Source organism: Emydura macquarii, unplaced genomic scaffold (genome assembly GCF_026122565.2).
Source record: "Emydura macquarii macquarii isolate MOO-44397 ecotype Brisbane River unplaced genomic scaffold, CSIRO-AGI_Emac_v2 contig_3108, whole genome shotgun sequence".
NCBI classification, from domain to species: domain Eukaryota; kingdom Metazoa; phylum Chordata; order Testudines; family Chelidae; genus Emydura; species Emydura macquarii.
In genome coordinates, this window is record NW_027133245.1 from 4,251,112 (window position 1) to 4,269,676 (window position 18,565).

An 18,565-nucleotide genomic window follows, 5' to 3' on the forward strand; every position below is an offset into this window, starting at 1 on the left:
CCTTGCAATCCAAAGCCATTGTCACAGGAGGGGAGGAGGGAACTAAAGGGCCCAGTAGCATCTGGCTGGGAAGGGCCAGAGGGAGGTGAAGAACTGTGCGGGATGCAGAGCCACAGGAGCTGCGTCCTGCCCCAGCCTACGGGGGAGAGGGCACTCTGCTGCAGCTTTCCCTGGCAGGGGTGTGAAGAATCCCCCAGGAGGAGCAAAGGTGAGGCTTGCAGGAGGGCAGAACTGATGGGATGGGGGCTGAAGTATTGGGGGGGCAGAACTGATGACTAGAGTGCAAAGAGGGAGAAATAATTGCTGGGCAGGGGACAGGCAGATGTGGGGGTGAGAGCTCCTTCAACAGGGGCCAAAATCACCTTACCCAGTAAATTTGAGAGAATTAGCAACAGTAATTGTCATTCACACACACACATATACACACACACACACACACACACAGGATGGAGGGGGCAGTTCAAAAAAATAATCAAAAGATGACCAAAAAAACCCAGTAGAGTCCTTTTTTTAAAAACTTCATTTTTTTGAGTCAGTCTTCTGGCTTTGTGGGGTCTGAGTCATGATTGTTGATCTCTTGAGATTGGCAATACTGTAATACTGAAACCAGGGGCTACTTCTATAGTGGAACCATGCGCTGATTATATAGTGGTAATATTTCACACACTAGTGGGGGACCAGATTGTCTAATCTACAGGGCCATGCAGTGGAAATGGTCTACTTTCACTGTGCAAGGGCTGTGGAGGTTCTATGGAAGCTGTGTACGGGTGTGCACACATTCTGTATAGTGTAGAGCCCACTTGCACAACAGGGGCAGAGTATTCTGTGCAGATCCTCCTCCTAATTCCCCATACAGAGTGTAAGCACCCTATATGTAAGTGCCCCCTGTAGCAACTCTACACAGCATGCTGCAGCCTGAAGGAATGAGATGGATTCTTCTTCCCTGCACATCATCTTGGTATCTATTTAGGCTACTTGGGGTGGGCACAGGAATTTAGCTTTGTCTTTCATTGCAGTGAACTGTCATATATGTTAATATGAGAAAGATCAAGAATACTGAGTAATTATTGGACATACGATCAGTGGTGTTAAATAATAAACATTTACCATCCACCTGAGGCAGATTTGCTGGCATAGTTCTCATTGCAAGAATAGAGAATGTAACAAAATATCACAACTCAGTAAAGCTTGATTGTACTATTAAGAGCTAAAAGAACGCATCACAGTGGATCTGAAGAATCAGCTATTTTGACCACTTTAAAACCTGCATTTGGACTGTGCGTAACAGCAGAACTACCATAAACAAATAACTAGTGCACATTAAGGCTAATGTTCAAATCCAAATAGCACCCATGTACAGTATCTGAAAGATTCTCATAGCCTGTGCAGCATAAAGTATAGGTCATTTTATTCCCTTTCTTCTTGCTACCTTAATTCATCTTAATGTTGATGGTGAACATTATTTTTTACAACCGTAAATATGTGTTTCACCTAAGGTTTCAGTGCAACATCTTGTTTATCAATATCATTCCATCACAATAAACTGATACATTTACATCCTTTAGGGTACCAGTTTTCTTAAGGCTGTTAAAAAAAAAAAAAAAAAAGGTTGAGCTTTTTTTTCCCCAAAAAAGTTGTGGTCACAGTTTGTTAAGTTGTTGTTCAAGACATGCAGCCTACCTTCCAAAGTAGAGCATCAGGACAGAAGAGATTCCGTGTGTCCCACTTGGCAGTCAAAGGCAAGCATGGTAGAGGGATGGCCAGGCCAAGTCTGAATGATTGGCATTGTAGCCCTGTGTGCCAGATTGCAATGCCAGTCCTTTGGATTTGGCCCAGCTGCTGACATGGGCAGCCAAGCCATATTTGAATAGCGTTTCAACATGGCACACAGGGTCATAATGCCACTCAAATTTGCGGCAACTATAAAAAGTTGTTGTTTTTTTACAGCCTTAGTGATGCTGATAGTTTGCATATATAGTGTAATTAATATGCTGCTGTTGTTCTGTTCTGTATAATATATTAATTACATCCTTCTTTAATTTTAGTTGTGTGCCTGATTGCCTATCACCTATTTTTCATGCTGTTTGTCTGGTCTTACTGGAAAACAATCTTTACATTACCAATGAATCCTTCAAAAGAAGTAAGTTGATATTTGGGAGAAATTACATTTATGTTTGTTTCTGATGTATGTAGTTTTCAGGTGATTTTAAGCGGTTAAATGACATTTGGGGGGCTGGATAACTTAGGCTCAGCCAAAGAGGGGCTCACTTCTGGGTTAACTTGAGCTGCCTACAGACTCTGAGGTTCCCTATTAGTCTTTGCTCAGGTATGGCCTAGGATGTGCATACTGTAAATCCAACTAATCAGTTGGACAGTAATCAGTAAATCTCAATTCTAATGTCTAGTGATCATGTACCTTCTAGCACTACAGAAAGATCAGATAAGAATGATCCACTTGTCCAGAGGAAGAGGGAGCGGAAAGCTGAATCTATCCTAATATAACTCCAAGAATAGGAAATGTTGCCTCTTGAATCAGGTTTAATCTCTAGGTACCATTCTTTGAAGCATATGAAACTTTCATGCCTGAAATTGGAAAAAACTAAAAGATAAAATTGTTTGTCCTATGCACTACAGTCAGTGGAAATACTTGTGTGAGTAAAACAGGCAGGATTTGGCCCTAATTTTCAAGAATAATTCTCTAGCTTTTCAAACTAATCACTACATAATCAAGAAGTACATTTTCCTATGTAATTTATCCAGTTACCGTACTATGAACTCACTACCATGTCTCCATAGTTGAGGTTGAATTGAGAGTTTTTATTTCGTTCCCCTCATCCTCATATGTTTTGTCTCATAAAGCAATCTGGTTAAATTTTCTGGGTAATGTAAAAGAGAAGGATAATTTTTCATCCAGAAAATTTCATGGTTGTGCATATAGTTTCCAAATATGAGTTAATCAAAATTTAACAGCTTGAAAAAATCATGCAGAGATTCAGAAAAATTTTTCAACTCCCAGATTGGCAAGTGTGCTTTTGCCTACACATTGAGTTTGGATCATTTGTAAAATCATGAAGTTTTTTTAAAAAGTGAATAACTGACAATATAATTGCCATTTTTTTAAATGGAATTTCTTTAATCAGATTTGGTGTATGAAGGTAAACCATATCTATTAACCAACCAAACCAGCTGCTGTCTTCTGCCTCCATGTCCCCTTGGACACTCCTTTTTTCCCTCATGGCCCTTGCACAACACCCCACCCTCCTCTGGGCTCTCCAACTGGTCCCACCCTATTCCATGGGCCCTCACCCCTCCAAATCTAAGTAGGCTGACCATATCTAACTAGCCTAAATTGTCTTTAGTACTGGGATGGATTTGGAGACCTATGTTGTTCCTCTTCTGTCCTGAGCCGCAGACGTCCACCGCTCTAGCGCTGGTGCTACCCCAGACCCACAACAACTTTGGCTCTCATATTCCCCCACCACCACCCAGATAAAATGCTCAAGGTAATTAAATAACATGAGTTATACAGTAGAAGTAATGAGAGCACCATCAAATACATGTGGGTAAATACATTATGGATGTACTGGTCATGTGTCCTCCATAGTTGAGGTTTAATTGAGTCCTTTCGTAAATCATATTTTAACCATCCTACTCTCCACAAACCCCACTACCGTTTAATAGCAAAGAGCTATTACTATGGAAAGTTTTTTTATAATTAAGGAGAAGAAAATATTCAGAAATGTAGGAGAAAAACTTCTTCAAAAGGCAAGCATGTTTTTCAAAAAATATGAACAATTTACTTTTCATTGACTTACGCACAAGAATATGATTGCTGCATTGCTTATGTAACCTAAACTTGTAATTTCAAGGATTAATATTTGGGCTTTTTCAGATGCCTTTTTTTTTTTTTTTTTTTTTTTTTTACGTAGGAAGCATGAACAATTTTACAAATAATTTATCATTGCATAAATGAACTGTTTATTTAGAGAAACATTCTGTAGCAATAAAGTCATTAATGACTGAACTTCAATTAGCAATCTTTGCTGTATCTTTTTTGGTGGGGATATTAAAATTTGTTAAAAGTTAATCTATTTTTTATTTAGTATTTACTTTCCACAATTTTTATAATTCTATTCTTGGAGTGTCAGGTTGTACATGAAGACTGTAGGAATAATTAGAAGAGGGATCCACTCAAATTCTTATAGACTGATTTCAGTAAAAGATGTTGAGAAAAAGACTGCTGCTGAATGCTAATCATATGATAAATCATTAATTATAGCTGGGTTGGAAAGCAACCATTTCATATTATTAGAGTGTAAAACGGAGTATCAGATTAAAAATAGGAAATTTAGGTATTAGAAGGCAATGTCTACTATTCTGATAATGCTTTTGAACTTTAGTGCCAGTGACGTGCAGCAACATCCTTGTTCAGCAGTGCAGAAACAGATGCTAAAGGATAGGTCTACTGGACAACATTCTTTTAATTAATTAAAAGTAACTTAGTGCTACAAAATACTGTGGCTTCTAGGTTTAGATAAAAATGTAAGCATAAAATGATGTACTCACTACTGAACAAAACTGGTCCATAAATTATAGTCAAACTTCTTTTGAAAATATTTTTTTACTTTAATACTAAAATTGATACAAAACATGCAGGTTATGTGATGTTTTTTTCTTGTCCACTTTATTTTGATTTGTAAAAAAGCCCCAATCCTATATTACAAGCACTTTTGCCATAAAAGAAAAATACATCCATAAAGGGGAAAAAAACAAAAAAACAGCAGCAGCTCCTCTTCTCAAAATTAGAAAAGAACTGGCCAGAAGTAGAATCAAAATCTAAACAATACTCCATTAATTACAAATACCAGCCCTTATCATGCTCCTCCTTCTCCAGAAGCCTAGGTAAATAAATGAGCCTTACAATGTTTTCCTGAAGATTGGCAAATTAGGCCAGTTTCACGTGGGGAATGGAGAGGTTCCAAAGTTAAGGATCCCTCATGAAGGAGACATCTGGCTATTCTTTATTTTATGCCAAGGGGGATTCTCTTTAAGTGCCACTGTTGATCACAGCTGTGTGAGTACTGCATAGGAGGAGAGGTGGGTTTGTAGGTAAGCAGATCCCAACCTTCAAAGGCTTAAATTAAATCCAGAAACGATCAGGCAGGCAATGTAAATCACAGAGCACTGGTGGTGTGTCCCCAGCAAGATACACCTTAATAATGGGCTGTTGTATTCTGCATCAGCCTCAGTTTCTGGGAAATGGTATGGTATAGCCCAGTGTACCCCAGATTATGAACTCTAAAAACAAAGGATGGGGGGACACCCTCAATAAATAGGTCAGATATAATCCTTGCCATGTCTACTAATTGCTTTATCCAGTTTACAAACATCACCTTAGTCTTATCTGAACTGAGTTTCAACCAGCTAGATCTCATCACTTAGCAGTAGTTCCTGGAGATTTTTGAAACACATATATTTTAATATATAGGGCTCTAGGTGTAGGTTACAAATTATATATATTATGGCTCTGAGTTTAAATTGCTTTTACAGAAAGGAGGCTTCTACTTCTTTCTGGTAGCACTATTTGGGACAGGTTAGCAACATAATCTCTTTTCTCCATAAATACAGAAGTCATTTAATGGTGGTTTTGCATCCCTATCCGTCCAATAGAATTTCTGAGAGTTTCTTCCCACCTCCAGCAGCAGCAAATGTGTGGACCCGCCAGGCACTTGTTGAACAGAGTGGTCACGGTTCCCACTCAGGTACTGACCTCCCTGGATTGGTGGAGGGACCCAGGGGAGGTACTGAAGGGTGTTCCCTTCAGAGTCTTGGCACCATCAACAACTCTAATCACAGATGCCTAGGATGGAGACTGGGGGGCCCACATCAGCAGCAACCTCAGCACCCAGGGACTCTGGTTGGCACAGGAGAGGTATCTCCACATCAACGTCCGGGAGCTCAGGGCAGTCCATCTGCTGTTCCTCAGATTCCTGAGGGGCAGGATGGTGCAGGTCCTGACGGACAACACAGTGGCCATATTTTATATGAACAGGCCGGGGGGGGGCACTCCTCGGCCCTTTGCCAGGAGGCCATTCGACTTTGGGACTTCGCGGTGAGGCACGACTTCCACATATCTGCCTCTCACCTCCCGGGGGTCAGGAACGACAAGGCGGACCACTTCAGCAGGTCATTTCTACCCCGCCACGACTGGTCACTACACCGGGAAGTGGCGACTTCCATTTCCGCAAGTGGGATGTTCCCCAACTGGACCTGTTCACGTCCTCCTGGAACAGGAAGTACCCGAGGTTCTGCTCGCTCCAGGGTTGCAAGCCGGGCTCCATCTCCGACGTGTTCCTTATAGATTGGTCGGGGACCCTCATGTATGCGTTTCCCCCCATTCCACTGTTGCCCAAAATCCTCTTGAAGATCAAGAGGGACAAAGTGGACATCATTCTGATCGCCCCAGCCTGACCGAGACAGCATTGGTTCAGCATGTTGCTGGACCTGTCCATCGCCACGCCGATGCCACTCCCGAGGCGTTACGACCTGCTCTCCCAGGACCAGGGTCGCCTGCTGCACCCAGACCTGGACTCCCTCTGCCTGACGGCATGGAGACTCTCTGGCTGATGGAGGGAGAGAGAGCCTGCTTGGTGCAGGTCCAACAGGTTCTGCTGGGTATCAGAAAACCTTCCACTTAGGTGGTGTATCGGGCCAAGTGGAAGCGCTTTACCTGTTGGGCGGAGTCCCGGGGTATCCCACTGAGCTGTTCGCCCATACAGGCGATTTTGGAGTACCTCCTCCACCTGAAGCTGCAGGGTCTAGCTCTGGCCTCCCTGAAGGTGCACCTGGCGGCCATCTTGGCCTTCCGCCAGCCGATGGAAGGCAGGTCAATATTCTTGCACCCCATGTCAGTCAGGTTCCTCAAAGGGGTGGAGAGGCTGTATCCGCAGGTCTGTGACCCAGTGTCTCCCTGGGATTTGAACCTGGTCCTCGCCGCTCTGACGGGACCCCTCTTCGAGCCCATGGCTACTTGCCCACTGCTCGTCCTCTCTTGGAAGGTAGCCTTCCTGGTGGCCATTACATTGGCTAGGAGGGTCTCCGAGATAAGAGCTTTGACCTCAGAGCCCCCCTACACCGTCTTTTATAAAGATAAGGTGAGGCTAAGACCCCACCCGGCCTTCCTGCCTAAGGTGGTGTCCCACTTTCATTATAACCAAGATATCTTCCTCCCCGGGTTCTTTCCTAAACCGCACGGTTCAGAGGAGGAGCAGAGATGGCACTCGCTGGACGTGAGATGAGCCCTGGCCTACTACATCGAACGGACGCAGCCATTCCAGAAGTCGATGCAGCTGTTTGTGGCCGTGGCGGACCAGATGAAGGGCTCACCTATCTCCACCCAACGCATCTCCACCTGGATCACTGCCTGCATCAGGCGCTGCTACGAGCGGGCGAAGGTGCCAATTCCAGGAGCTGTCAGTGCACTCAACCAGAGCCCAGACCTCATCAGCGGCCTTCCTGGAAAGAGTGCCCCTGCAGGACATCTGCAGGGCAGCGACCTGGTTGTCGGTCCACACCTTCATGTCCCACTACGCCATCGTGCAGCAGGCAAGAGAGGACGCAGGCTTTGGCAGGGCCGTGCTGATGAGAGTAGCTAGATGCTGACTCCTACCCACCTCCAAGGTATGGCTATTTAATCACCTATATTGGATATGAGCAATCACTCGAAGTAGAAAACAGGGTTACTTACCAGTAACTGTTGTTCTTCGAGATGTGTTGCTCATATCCATTCCACACCCACCCTCTGTACCCACTGTCGGAGTCAGCAGAAAGAAGGGACTGGGGGCCCTCATGGCCGGCGGCACCTGATATACCGCGGCATGAGCGCGGCACTCCAGGGGCCCCTGAGCCAGCCCTACGGGGCTGGCTAAGGGCAAAAAAGTTCCGGGAACCAGTGCACGGGGCGTGCACTCACCTATATTGGAATGGATACGAGCAACACATCTCGAAGAACAACAGTTACTGGTAAGTAACCCTGTTTTTTTTTTTTTTTTTTTTTAAACAAATCAAATGTCTCTCAAGTAACCTGTGCTTCCTTCATTATATCAAGTCTTTGAAACTATTCAGTAGGTTTTATGTACTTCATCTTTACAACAATCTTTGCATGCACATGTTTCTGTCCATCTTCTTAGTTCGTTATTCAGATGGATAATATCATTATGTATCATGGAAGTATACTGATTTCAGCAGTAATCTGATTTCATAGCACAGTCTATCATTAGTATAGAAGCTGAACAGGCAGAACTAGGCAGTGTCCTTACAGAATTTTTGTCTGTAGCTTATTATTTCTTGGAGTATTCTTGAGAACTGTTACAGCAAACCCCCAATTTTTTTATTTTAAGTCATTGTAAAATACTGCTATTCCTTTATAAGGTTGAATTCACCATAACGCCCTAGTACGTTCTTCTTGTACTGCTTGAGTAGTCTCTCCAGGTGTGTTGAGGGAGAAAATTGACATTGCATAGTATGGACTAATCTGTTGACTTTTCTAAATATGATTCCTTTACACAATTCCCTTTCCTGCTTTCCCACCTATTATGTGTTATTTTTAAATCTATTCAATAGCCAGTTGAATTTATTCAGTATCACAGGGGTGGACTTTGGGCTTGTCTACAGGAACACTTAGTTTGTGTCAAGCTGAGGTGTAAATCTAAATCTACCCCCTGCACTAGCTTGCTGCAGATGAATTGTGTGGACCCTCTTATGCACATTAACGGTTCATTAATATGCTTTGACCTAGTCCTCTTTGAAACTTGTCAAGAGAATGGTAACCAATTGGTCTAAGGGCACATCAGTTAATCTTGCTTATTTTTAAGCATTTGGAGTTCCTGTTTTACCTTAAGCAATCAATTTTAGGTTGATCCACAGTGGAATCAGGAAATGTTTTAAATTGCTTTTGACTAAGGTTAGAAATTAAAACACCACAAAACTTGAATTCATTCCTCTTGGGAACAGTGGGTTGTTTGCTACAGTATTTTGCACATACTCTATCGTTATTTAACAGATACCTTTCTTTTTAGTTGGAGCGAAAGTCCACGAAGATGTAATTTTTGAGGCATTGCTAATTAAAAATTATATCATTTCCCAGTTCCATCTGTCACATGCAGACAAAGAACTGCTGGAGAGAGAGCCTAGGGGTGAAGCCCAGCAAGAAATTTTCAGGCGAGCAGCCAAAGACCTTCCTATCTATACAAGGACAATGTCTGGAGGTAAACACTGTGTTTCAATGGTCAATGTGACAAATGTCGTGGTACAATTCACTGTCAGTAGGAAATGAGATTTTTAGGCAGTGTTTTGCAAAAATGAATTGCCTTTCAAAGTTTAAAAGAATAAACTGACCTAAGAATGATGCCCTATTATTAGTAGAAATGCAGATTTTATGTAACACAATGAGTAATTATGGTAATAGAATTGACAAGCCACTAAATACATAAAGAATAGATACTCAAATAGTAGCCAAAGTTAATCTGATTTTTCTGTTTTAATTTATACATACCCACAGTTTGTAACTGAAGACTGATTGATTGAAAATGACCTACTAATACTATTAAAATCCTAACTAATGTCTAGACTGTGGTTATTTGACAGCTTGAAGTATTGACAAACACTGCGGGTGTCTGGCTGGTCAGTCTTGCCCACATGCTTATGGTTTAGCTGATCACTGTATTTGAGGTCGGGAAGGAATTTTCCCCCAAGGCAGATTGGCATAGGCTCTGGGTTTTTTCGCCTTTCTTTGCAGCATGGGGCATGGGTCACTTGCTGGTGGTTTCTCTGGTGGATTCTCTGTACCTTGAAGTCTTTAAACCGTTATTTGAGGACTTCAGTAACTCAGTCTATTATAGGAGTGGGTCGGTGAGGTTCTGTGGCCTGCATTGTGCAGGAGGTCAGACTAAATTATAATAATGGTCCTTTCTGACCTTGAAGTCTATCAGTCTATAAAGTGAAATATATATTTTAAGGTTATGTAACTTGACATTTCATTCCTGAAAAGATAAACATTAATATCAGATTGTGTCTGTGGCACCTATGCACGTCAGTTACAATGATGAAGAAATATTAGCAAGAGCAAAATTGGGGGGAGGAGGAGAAACGAAACCCCAATCCTGGAAGCTAAACAGGCAGTCAAAAGCTTTACCTTTTACCATCAGTGTCATTAGTTTTAGATTATGCATGTTTGCCAAGTAAGCAAATCCTGAAGGCAATATAAAAAAAATAAAATCTATTCTTAGTATGAAATCCCAAAATGGCTTCTTAAAATTAATGTGAATGTATGTATTATATTTTTATTATATTTTTATATAATTTATTTTATATTATTATAATTATTATTATTATGTATTATATTTTTAGATTTTGCAGTGCCGACTTCATTTGAAAAGTAGCCTCAGTAAAAAGCTTTAGTAAATAATCCAGAATGCAATTTGTTGGACTATTTCTCATGTGTATTAAAAATTCAAAATGCACTTGAATAACAGCTCTTAAACTGCTTTATGTGAAGTGCTGACTGCTAGCAACTTCTACTGAAATCAAATTGAATCACTTTATTGGGAGTTTCAAGGAATTCAGGATTTGGCTATAAATATTTATTTTTGAGTGGGTCTAAAGACATTAAAATGTGCATAATCTTATGTTAGACCTAATGTTACATGGATATTTTTCTTCTCAGCAATCAGATATTGTGACAGATGCCAACTTGTAAAACCAGACCGCTGCCATCATTGTTCTGTGTGTGACAAGTAAGAACAAATTTGTTTAATGTTAAATAACATTTATTAAATATTATTAATGCAAAAGAAAATAATTACAAAAAATGCCTCTGCTACATGATAAAGAACTGAGCAGTACATTTGTGCGACTTCCTTATTTATTACAAAAAAAATTGGTTATTTGGTGTTTTCGTTATAAAGATACTCTGAAAGGTATTTTTAAAGGTTTGTTTCTGCTTTTAATTTTCCTTAGAAATATCAAGAATGTTTACTTTTGTTTTTTATTGGGCAGTTTTTTGGATGAGTTCAGAGAGGTGTGATTTAAAGTACCAATTTTAATCATGATCTAAATCAGTAAGCAGGAAACCTTGATTTAAATAATTGATTTTAATCTTGTTCTACAGCTGTGCTTTTTGTGTTATTTTTCTAAAGAGTGGTTGGTTTCTCATTGGTAACTATTAAAACATGTTGATTTGTAATTAAATATAAACTTTATTATAAATTTGGTACTCTTTTGCTAATCAGCAGAATACACTATATCTGTATACATTATTTAAGCAATTACATAGTTTAATATACATTTATCCAGACTTTTTTTTTTATTGTCAGGAAATAGCTAGTGATCCATTGCTTGTTTTAGGTTTTTTTGGGTTTTTTTTTTTTTTTTTTTGTGATACGTGGCAAGCTGCCTTTGAATGGAAATTGGAATTAAATTAAAAATGCACAAAAACAGATTTTAAAAATTGTTAATAAATAAAACTACCCTAAATGTGAAGGATACATAGAAAAAAATAAGTTTTATCAAAACATGTTTTCTATTTCAAACTGATTTATTAAACAAAAGAAGTATTATCTATAGTTAGTGAATTGAACAAACCGATTCTGTCCACTGTGTCTTTCAGAATTTTAGAACAAGTAAATCTCATCCTGCCACACCTTGTTTATGTCATGTATTGTAGAAAGAAAACAAGCTTTCTTTCTTGCTTTTTCAGCTCCCAGTGGGTTTCTCAACTTTGAATGAACTAATCATTGAACTGAACTAGTTGAATAAACTGAAATTAAGAAATTATTCTGTCTGCACCTATACAGGAGGTTACTCCTATCAAAAACTAAATTTAGCACTTCAACAAATTCTGGTTCCAGGTGTTTAGCCAGTGACTTTCACTAGTTCAGTGGTTTGAATGTTTTTAAAACTTTGGCAGCAAATATGTACTGCTTGAATATTCAGTTAAATTTAGTTTAAATTATTTTACTAGAGTATAGTAAATTTAGACCTTAAATGTAGGTTGACATTTCAAATTTAATTTTAATTAGGTTGATTTAAAAAAAAATTACTGAATTTGAATTAAAAAAAATCTTTTTCACTGATTTTTATCCACCCTTGATAAGTTGCATGTGGATTAGGAGCTCACTTATGCCTTAGTAGAAGGGTGAGGGCATTGAATTGTTAATGAAGAGCTTTTCTCCTGAGGATTTTAGTTAAATTGCTGTTAACAAAATGCAGAGCTTTAAAATGTCAGAATAAACATCACTAGCCTTCTTAAATAATCATATATCACTTCCTTGGTAGTTCTGAGGCCTTAAACTTACTAGTTCTCCAGTCAGCCATTGTCTTCCAGAGTGGACATAAATTGTATTTCAAAAGATTTAAAAAAAAGTAGGGTTGGAGGGCAAAGGAAAATCTTTCAAGCTTATTGGAAATGATTATTTATTTATAGGCTTTTCTGTGGTTCTGGATAACTTTCACGCAGTAATGAATCGATCATTGTATTGCCCTTGTGAGACAGGGAAGAACCACCCTCATTTTGCAGATGAGAACTGAGGCAGAATGGGGATCACAGATTGGATATTCTGTGTCCTCTACCCAAGTGCCTTAATCAAAAGATCAGTGTTCTTTTTCAGTGCAGGTCAACTTTGAAACCAATTGCATTGGTTGTGTTACATGACATGATATATGGTATGATATATATTCAAAATGTAGGAAAAAAATCCTCAAGCGTAAGTATTGTAGGGTAAAGGATAACTCCAGAAGGGACAACTGAATAAGTTGAGCAAAATGGTAGAATTTCATAATAGATAGCATTTTACCCTTCTCCACGTTTCCCCCCTCTTACTCTTTGAACTTTACGTACCTATACCTCAGTTATATCTGAATTATGTGTGTTTAATGGACATTATTGTGCTAGGGATTGTACAAACAGAACAAAAAGACAATGCCTCCTCCAAAGAGTTTACAGTCTATGTATTAGACAAGAGACAACAGATGCATACAAACTGACTGGGGAGTACAAGGAAACAGACAGCATGGTCAGCATGAGTAGGCAGTGGGTTCAGCACACAAGCAGTCTAACTGATGTCAGGAATTTTGTAGGCATGACAGCAAAGGAGAGTTTTGAAGGACTATTGAGGTAGCTTTGCTGGTGTTCACAGGTTGTTGCTTGCAAGAGTCAAGGGCAGCATCAGTGAAAGCACAAATGTGTTTGTATGAAAATTTAACAATTGGGTATTGGAGCTGGCATCATAGGTGGATCTTTGTTAACTTCTGCAACAACTTGTGGATAATGTAAATACAAATTCATGGTAATGTGGTCATTCATAGTGACTTGTTAAAAGGAGGCAAAAATAGAATTTGAACTGCCAACTACACTTTTCAAAGGGTGGGAAACCCTACTTATTCTGTTGTAGGCAGGTTATGTATTATGTGGGCAGACTTAAATATAATTGTGAATGAGATTTATTCTGAAGAAGTCTATGTAGCTGATTCTCCTGGATATATGGAATCAGATATTTAGGTACCAATTGTGTTAAGTTTCAACTCTGAACTTCCTGTTTATTTTCCCATTATTTTAACACCTATATAATTGTTTGCTTTTTTTAAAGATGTATTTTGAAAATGGACCATCATTGCCCTTGGTGAGTATGTCATCTTTCATTTCCTAAATTAAATAAAATACAGGTTTGAGGGTTTTGACGTAAAAGACATTCTCCATGATTACAAGGGACTGGAGAAGATGGCCAGAAGATTTTTCCCAGCCCAGTGATGAGTCTGTTGTAGTTTGACTTAGTAGAGTGTTGAAGTTCCCATTTTACATATTATATGAGCATTTTTTTAAACTTGGGCGAACATATACATGATACTTTAGGTACGAGAAGATTTTTCCATCCTACGTGAATTGGGAAGAAAATTAGTAAGGAATAAGTAGAGCCCAATCAAGACATGGAAAAAATATAAACCTTAGCCATCTGTTTTGAATGTCTAGCCCAGCATCCTCAGAGGCGTTTGGGAAGAGGAAGGGGCTTTGTCTAAGCGGGCAGGGGAAAGAAAATCTTTGGCTCTTCTAAGGAAGCTTAAAGAGAGGGGATCTGTGGCTGATTGGTTGGGCAGAAGGATGCAGCATAACCCTATCAGATCCCATACACTCAAGAGAAGGACATATAAATACTTTCCCTTGCTCAGGAGAACCGTTCTGCACTGGGAAGAAAAGCTTCTCCCCTTTGGGATTAGAGTAGGACTGTGTTTTGGGGTCTGGCTGTGGTCATCATGCTAGTCACCTCTGAGGGCTAGGAAGGAATTTTTCCCTCACTGCCAGACTGACCTGGGCATTGTGGAGATTTTTTTTTTTTTTTGCCTTCTCTCAGTACCCCAGGACCTGGTGAGTAAGTCAGGTTGTAAAATTCATTTTTTTGTTGCAACTTGACAGGTGCCCAGTGCAGGTAATCAATCAGTAGGGGGTCCGGTTTCCTGATAAACTGGAATTGGAAGTGGATTAGAAGACAGCATTTCCTCATAAACGTGGGGAATGGGGTGTAGGGGCTCATAATATCTGGAACAGCAAGATGATAAACCCCTCTTCCATGCCATCAAACTCTGCTCTAAGCAGGTTTAGATGATACAGTGGTAAAAACACCAGCTCTGTATATACACTAGCATCGCTGTTGTTACTACCACAGATGGAGCTGAATTGATGGGAGTGTGATGTTTGGAGATATCCCAAAAAAAGCTAGTGTAGAGTGTAGTGGTAACATTACTTGAATTAAATAATTAAAATACAGATCCAGGAGCTATTTAGTGTACTTATTTTAACCTCCTAAATAGGTTGTTTTCCTGCATTGAAGTTTTGAGAGGTGAACTGTCTAGTGTGCTGCTATGGATTTATTAGAAAAAGAAGCAAACAAAGCTAAAAGTAAATACATCACTCATTTACTTATAATTTCCCTAAACTAATCAAATATAACACAATGAAATGATCAAGTCAAGGTTACAAATGAAATTGTCAGTCAGTAGATAGGTGGTTCAATTTATCTGGCTCACCAATTACTACAGTGAGAAATTAAATAAATGTATAAGGTTAACACAGGAAATACTTTAATTGTCTGGCTATGCTAGAAGGACAGGAGACTCTGGATGGTGTAATTAGGCTGCAACTTCTTTGTTAAATGTTTGGGAGTACTTGATAGATAAAAGTGTACAGTGCAGGTAATGCCATAATCACCAAACGCTCTTAAGCATTGTAAGCGGTCATGGGATAAGAAAGAAGGTCCTCTCCTGGATCAGTAACTGGTTAAAAGATAGGAAACAAAGGATAGGAATAAATGGTCAGTTTTCAGAATGGAGAGAGGTAAATGGTGTCCCCCAGGGGTCTGTACTGGGAGCAGTACTGTTCAACATATTCATAAAGGAGCTGGAAAAAGTGGTAAACAGTGTGGTGGCAAAATTTGCAGATAATACAAAACTACTCAAGATAGTCCAAAGCAGACTGCAAAGAGTTACAAAAGGATCTCACAAAACTAGGTGACTGGGCAACAAATGGCAAATGAAATTCAATGCTGATAAATGCAAAGTAATGTACATTGGAAAACATAATCCCAACTATACATACAGAATGATGGATCTAACTTAACTGTTACCACTCAAGAAAGATCTTGGAGTCATTGTGGATAGTTCTCTGAAAACATCCACTCAGTGTGCAGCAGCTGTCAAAAAAGCTAACAGAATGTTGGGAATCACTAGGAAAGGGATAGATAATAAGACAGAAAGTATCGTATTGATTCTTTATAAATCCAAGGTACACCCACATCTCGAATACTGCGTGCAGATCTAGTCACCCCATCTCAAAAAAGATACATGATGTTCTTATTTCAATGTATAGTACGGGGGCTTCTGTCTGCCCTACCCCTTACCCAACCTTGTCCACCACTCAACCTGTGGCTCAGACCTCACCATTCTCCCCTAATCCTATAGAGAGCTGTAAAGGAGGAGGGGTTTGATTCCCTGCTGTACCATTCATAGGAGCCCCGAACCCTCCTCTTCCACTCCTTTAAAGAATATCTCCTTTAAATTCTTTACCAATCCAGTTTAGCTGATCACTTGTATCCCTTCCCTAGGGAATACCTGCACTAGACATCCACTCCACATTTATATAATGAGTTATGACATCATAGCCTAACTCCCATTTCATATTCACCCCAACTAAGCCCCCCAGAACCCATTGTAGGGAAGGTGAACATCACCCCCCTTTCACCCTCCCTCAAACATCATCTTGGCCAATTTGGCATTGAGGGGAAAATTGCTTCCCAACCCTCTCCCCAGAAAGGAGTGACTAGCGCAGTGCCCACAGCAGACCCTGACAAAACCCATTAGTAGTTCACCACTTCCAGTTGCTGCTTCCGCCTGGTACAGGCCTTTTCTTGCACTGGAATGGACCTATATAGTCCCGTCCTGTACCACCCACTCCACTCTCTGCTGATCATATGAGGGAGGAATTGGTCAGTGCCCCATGCCAACCTAATCTGCAGCAAAAAGTCACACACTGGCTCTCTAACCCTTAAAAGGACACACACTTTTCCCCGCAGGCTAAAAAGACAATGGCCACCACTGCTTGATATTCTGTGAGGTCATTCTTCAGAGGAAAGTTAAGGAAGATCACCTTTCTTTTAATCCAGTCATTTGGGCTAAAAAAAGATGAAGTTGACTCTTGCCTTTGTTTTTAGGAAGTATGACTTTGACTGGTTTATGTTGTGGGTTAATGCACACTAGGTAGGATCTAAATTCTAGTGCGTACTAGCAAGTTGTGCACTAACAGGATGTGTGGACCCTGCTGGCTCGCACTAAAAGCTCGCAATAGGGAGTTTAGTGTGTGCCAGCAGGGTCCAAACAGCCACTTAGTGTGTATTGCTGGTGCACACTAGAATTTACACCCATGCTGGTATGTTCTAACCCTTTGTGTAGACAAGCCCTTTGAATTATTTCTTTGTAGCTTACCATTTGGAGTCCTACCTTAAGTTTCTTTATCATACAACCTATGTTATACTCTATTTGCTTAGCTTATTTCCCCTTCACACGCTAATACAGGGAACAGTAACACACAAAACCCACCCACACACACTCTTTGATAGAAATTTGGAGAACTCAGGTGTCTCTGAATTCTATTCTATGGCCTACTGTAGTACCCGTTCACCTAAAATCAAACTTGCTTTAGCATTGCTTATTAATTCTAAACTTTGTTTAGCATTTGACCAAATAGTTATCCATGCCCAACTGAAACCTGGCCCATGTTCTCTACAAGACACAGCCAGTTTTCACCGATGATGGTTTAGGTCAGGAACACCTCAGGAAATCTGCTGCAGCAGAATCCTTCTTTTGCTTCTTTGGAGATAGCAGAGAAAGTTATCTTGTGCATTGTAAAAAGATGATTTTTGCTTGTTCTTGATCTGTTTTAAAAGACAATCTTTGTTTATTAACTGAGTCGTGCATGTCAAGCTTCAGCACCTCAGCAGCTTGATTTATTTGTCTATCTTTTTATTAAATATTCTTTCAGGTTTAAGAGTTTTTCACTTTGCCACTTTGAGGTTGGGATTCTCTGTTTAATCCTTTCTTTCAACATGTTAAGGATTGTGATTCCAAAATCCTGACCCTTTTATATAATGTCATTGTGAATAAAGAGAATGTTATAACTAACTAAAGTGCTTGTGTGTGTGTAGAAAATATTTAAATAAAGTGTTTGTGTATTTTTAAAACAATTTTAGTCTTGTTCAAAATACACGCAAATAATGTTAAGGGATTGTCCAGTTGGTAATAGTTTGATATTGTTTCCAATGTACACACATCAATGATTTGATTATCTTGTATTAGTTAGCTTAAATGTTTAAGCAGTATTGTAATAGTAAAACATCATATTAGAAATCACCATCATTAAGGCTGGGAAGTTTCTATACAAAATCCTTATATTCATCCATGTGTTTATTTGTAAAAAATATTCCTTTCAAATTAGGCCCCTTTTAAGTCCGATTTCAGGCTGATGATTTTTAATGAAATTGAAAGAGCGACCTATGGAAATTCTTTGAAATACAACTTTGGAGTCCAAAAGTAAACAGCAGTTTGTCTCATCTGTCAGTATTAAATACTTCTTTTTTTAAAGGAGCAGATAATAAAATGTCATAGACAAGTTATGGTACCATAGAAGGACACAGTAAGCTACTACTTTTGTTTACAGATTTACGCTAAAATTATTTTACAGTAAATGAGAACATCAAAAATTAGACTAAAGCAATTAACTGAAGATTATTAAAATGTATTTGTTTTCATTCCGTTTTTCATGTGCTTATTTTTTGTTGTTGCCAGGGTGAACAACTGTGTTGGATTCTCCAATTACAAATTTTTCCTTCTTTTCTTGGCTTATTCTCTACTGTACTGTGTTTTCATTGCTGCAACGGATTTACAGTATTTTATCAAATTCTGGACCGTAAGTACTTATCTTTATCTCATATTCTTATTTGTAAAGTATGGTTCTGTAAATGTAAAA

At 39.5% G+C, this 18,565-nt stretch overlaps 1 protein-coding gene across 2 annotated transcripts in view; it reads left to right on the forward strand.

Annotated features, from left to right (window-relative positions):
• ZDHHC2 (zinc finger DHHC-type palmitoyltransferase 2) overlaps positions 1-18,565 on the forward strand; it is a 55,521-nt gene that overhangs the window by 18,272 nt on the left and 18,684 nt on the right. For both annotated transcript variants that reach the window (XM_067530657.1, XM_067530658.1), the window contains exons 3-7: positions 2,046-2,140; positions 9,146-9,266; positions 10,724-10,793; positions 13,644-13,676; positions 18,385-18,505. In XM_067530657.1, coding sequence (XP_067386758.1) covers positions 2,046-2,140; positions 9,146-9,266; positions 10,724-10,793; positions 13,644-13,676; positions 18,385-18,505 — 440 coding nt within the window. The remainder of the gene's footprint in view (positions 1-2,045; positions 2,141-9,145; positions 9,267-10,723; positions 10,794-13,643; positions 13,677-18,384; positions 18,506-18,565) is intronic.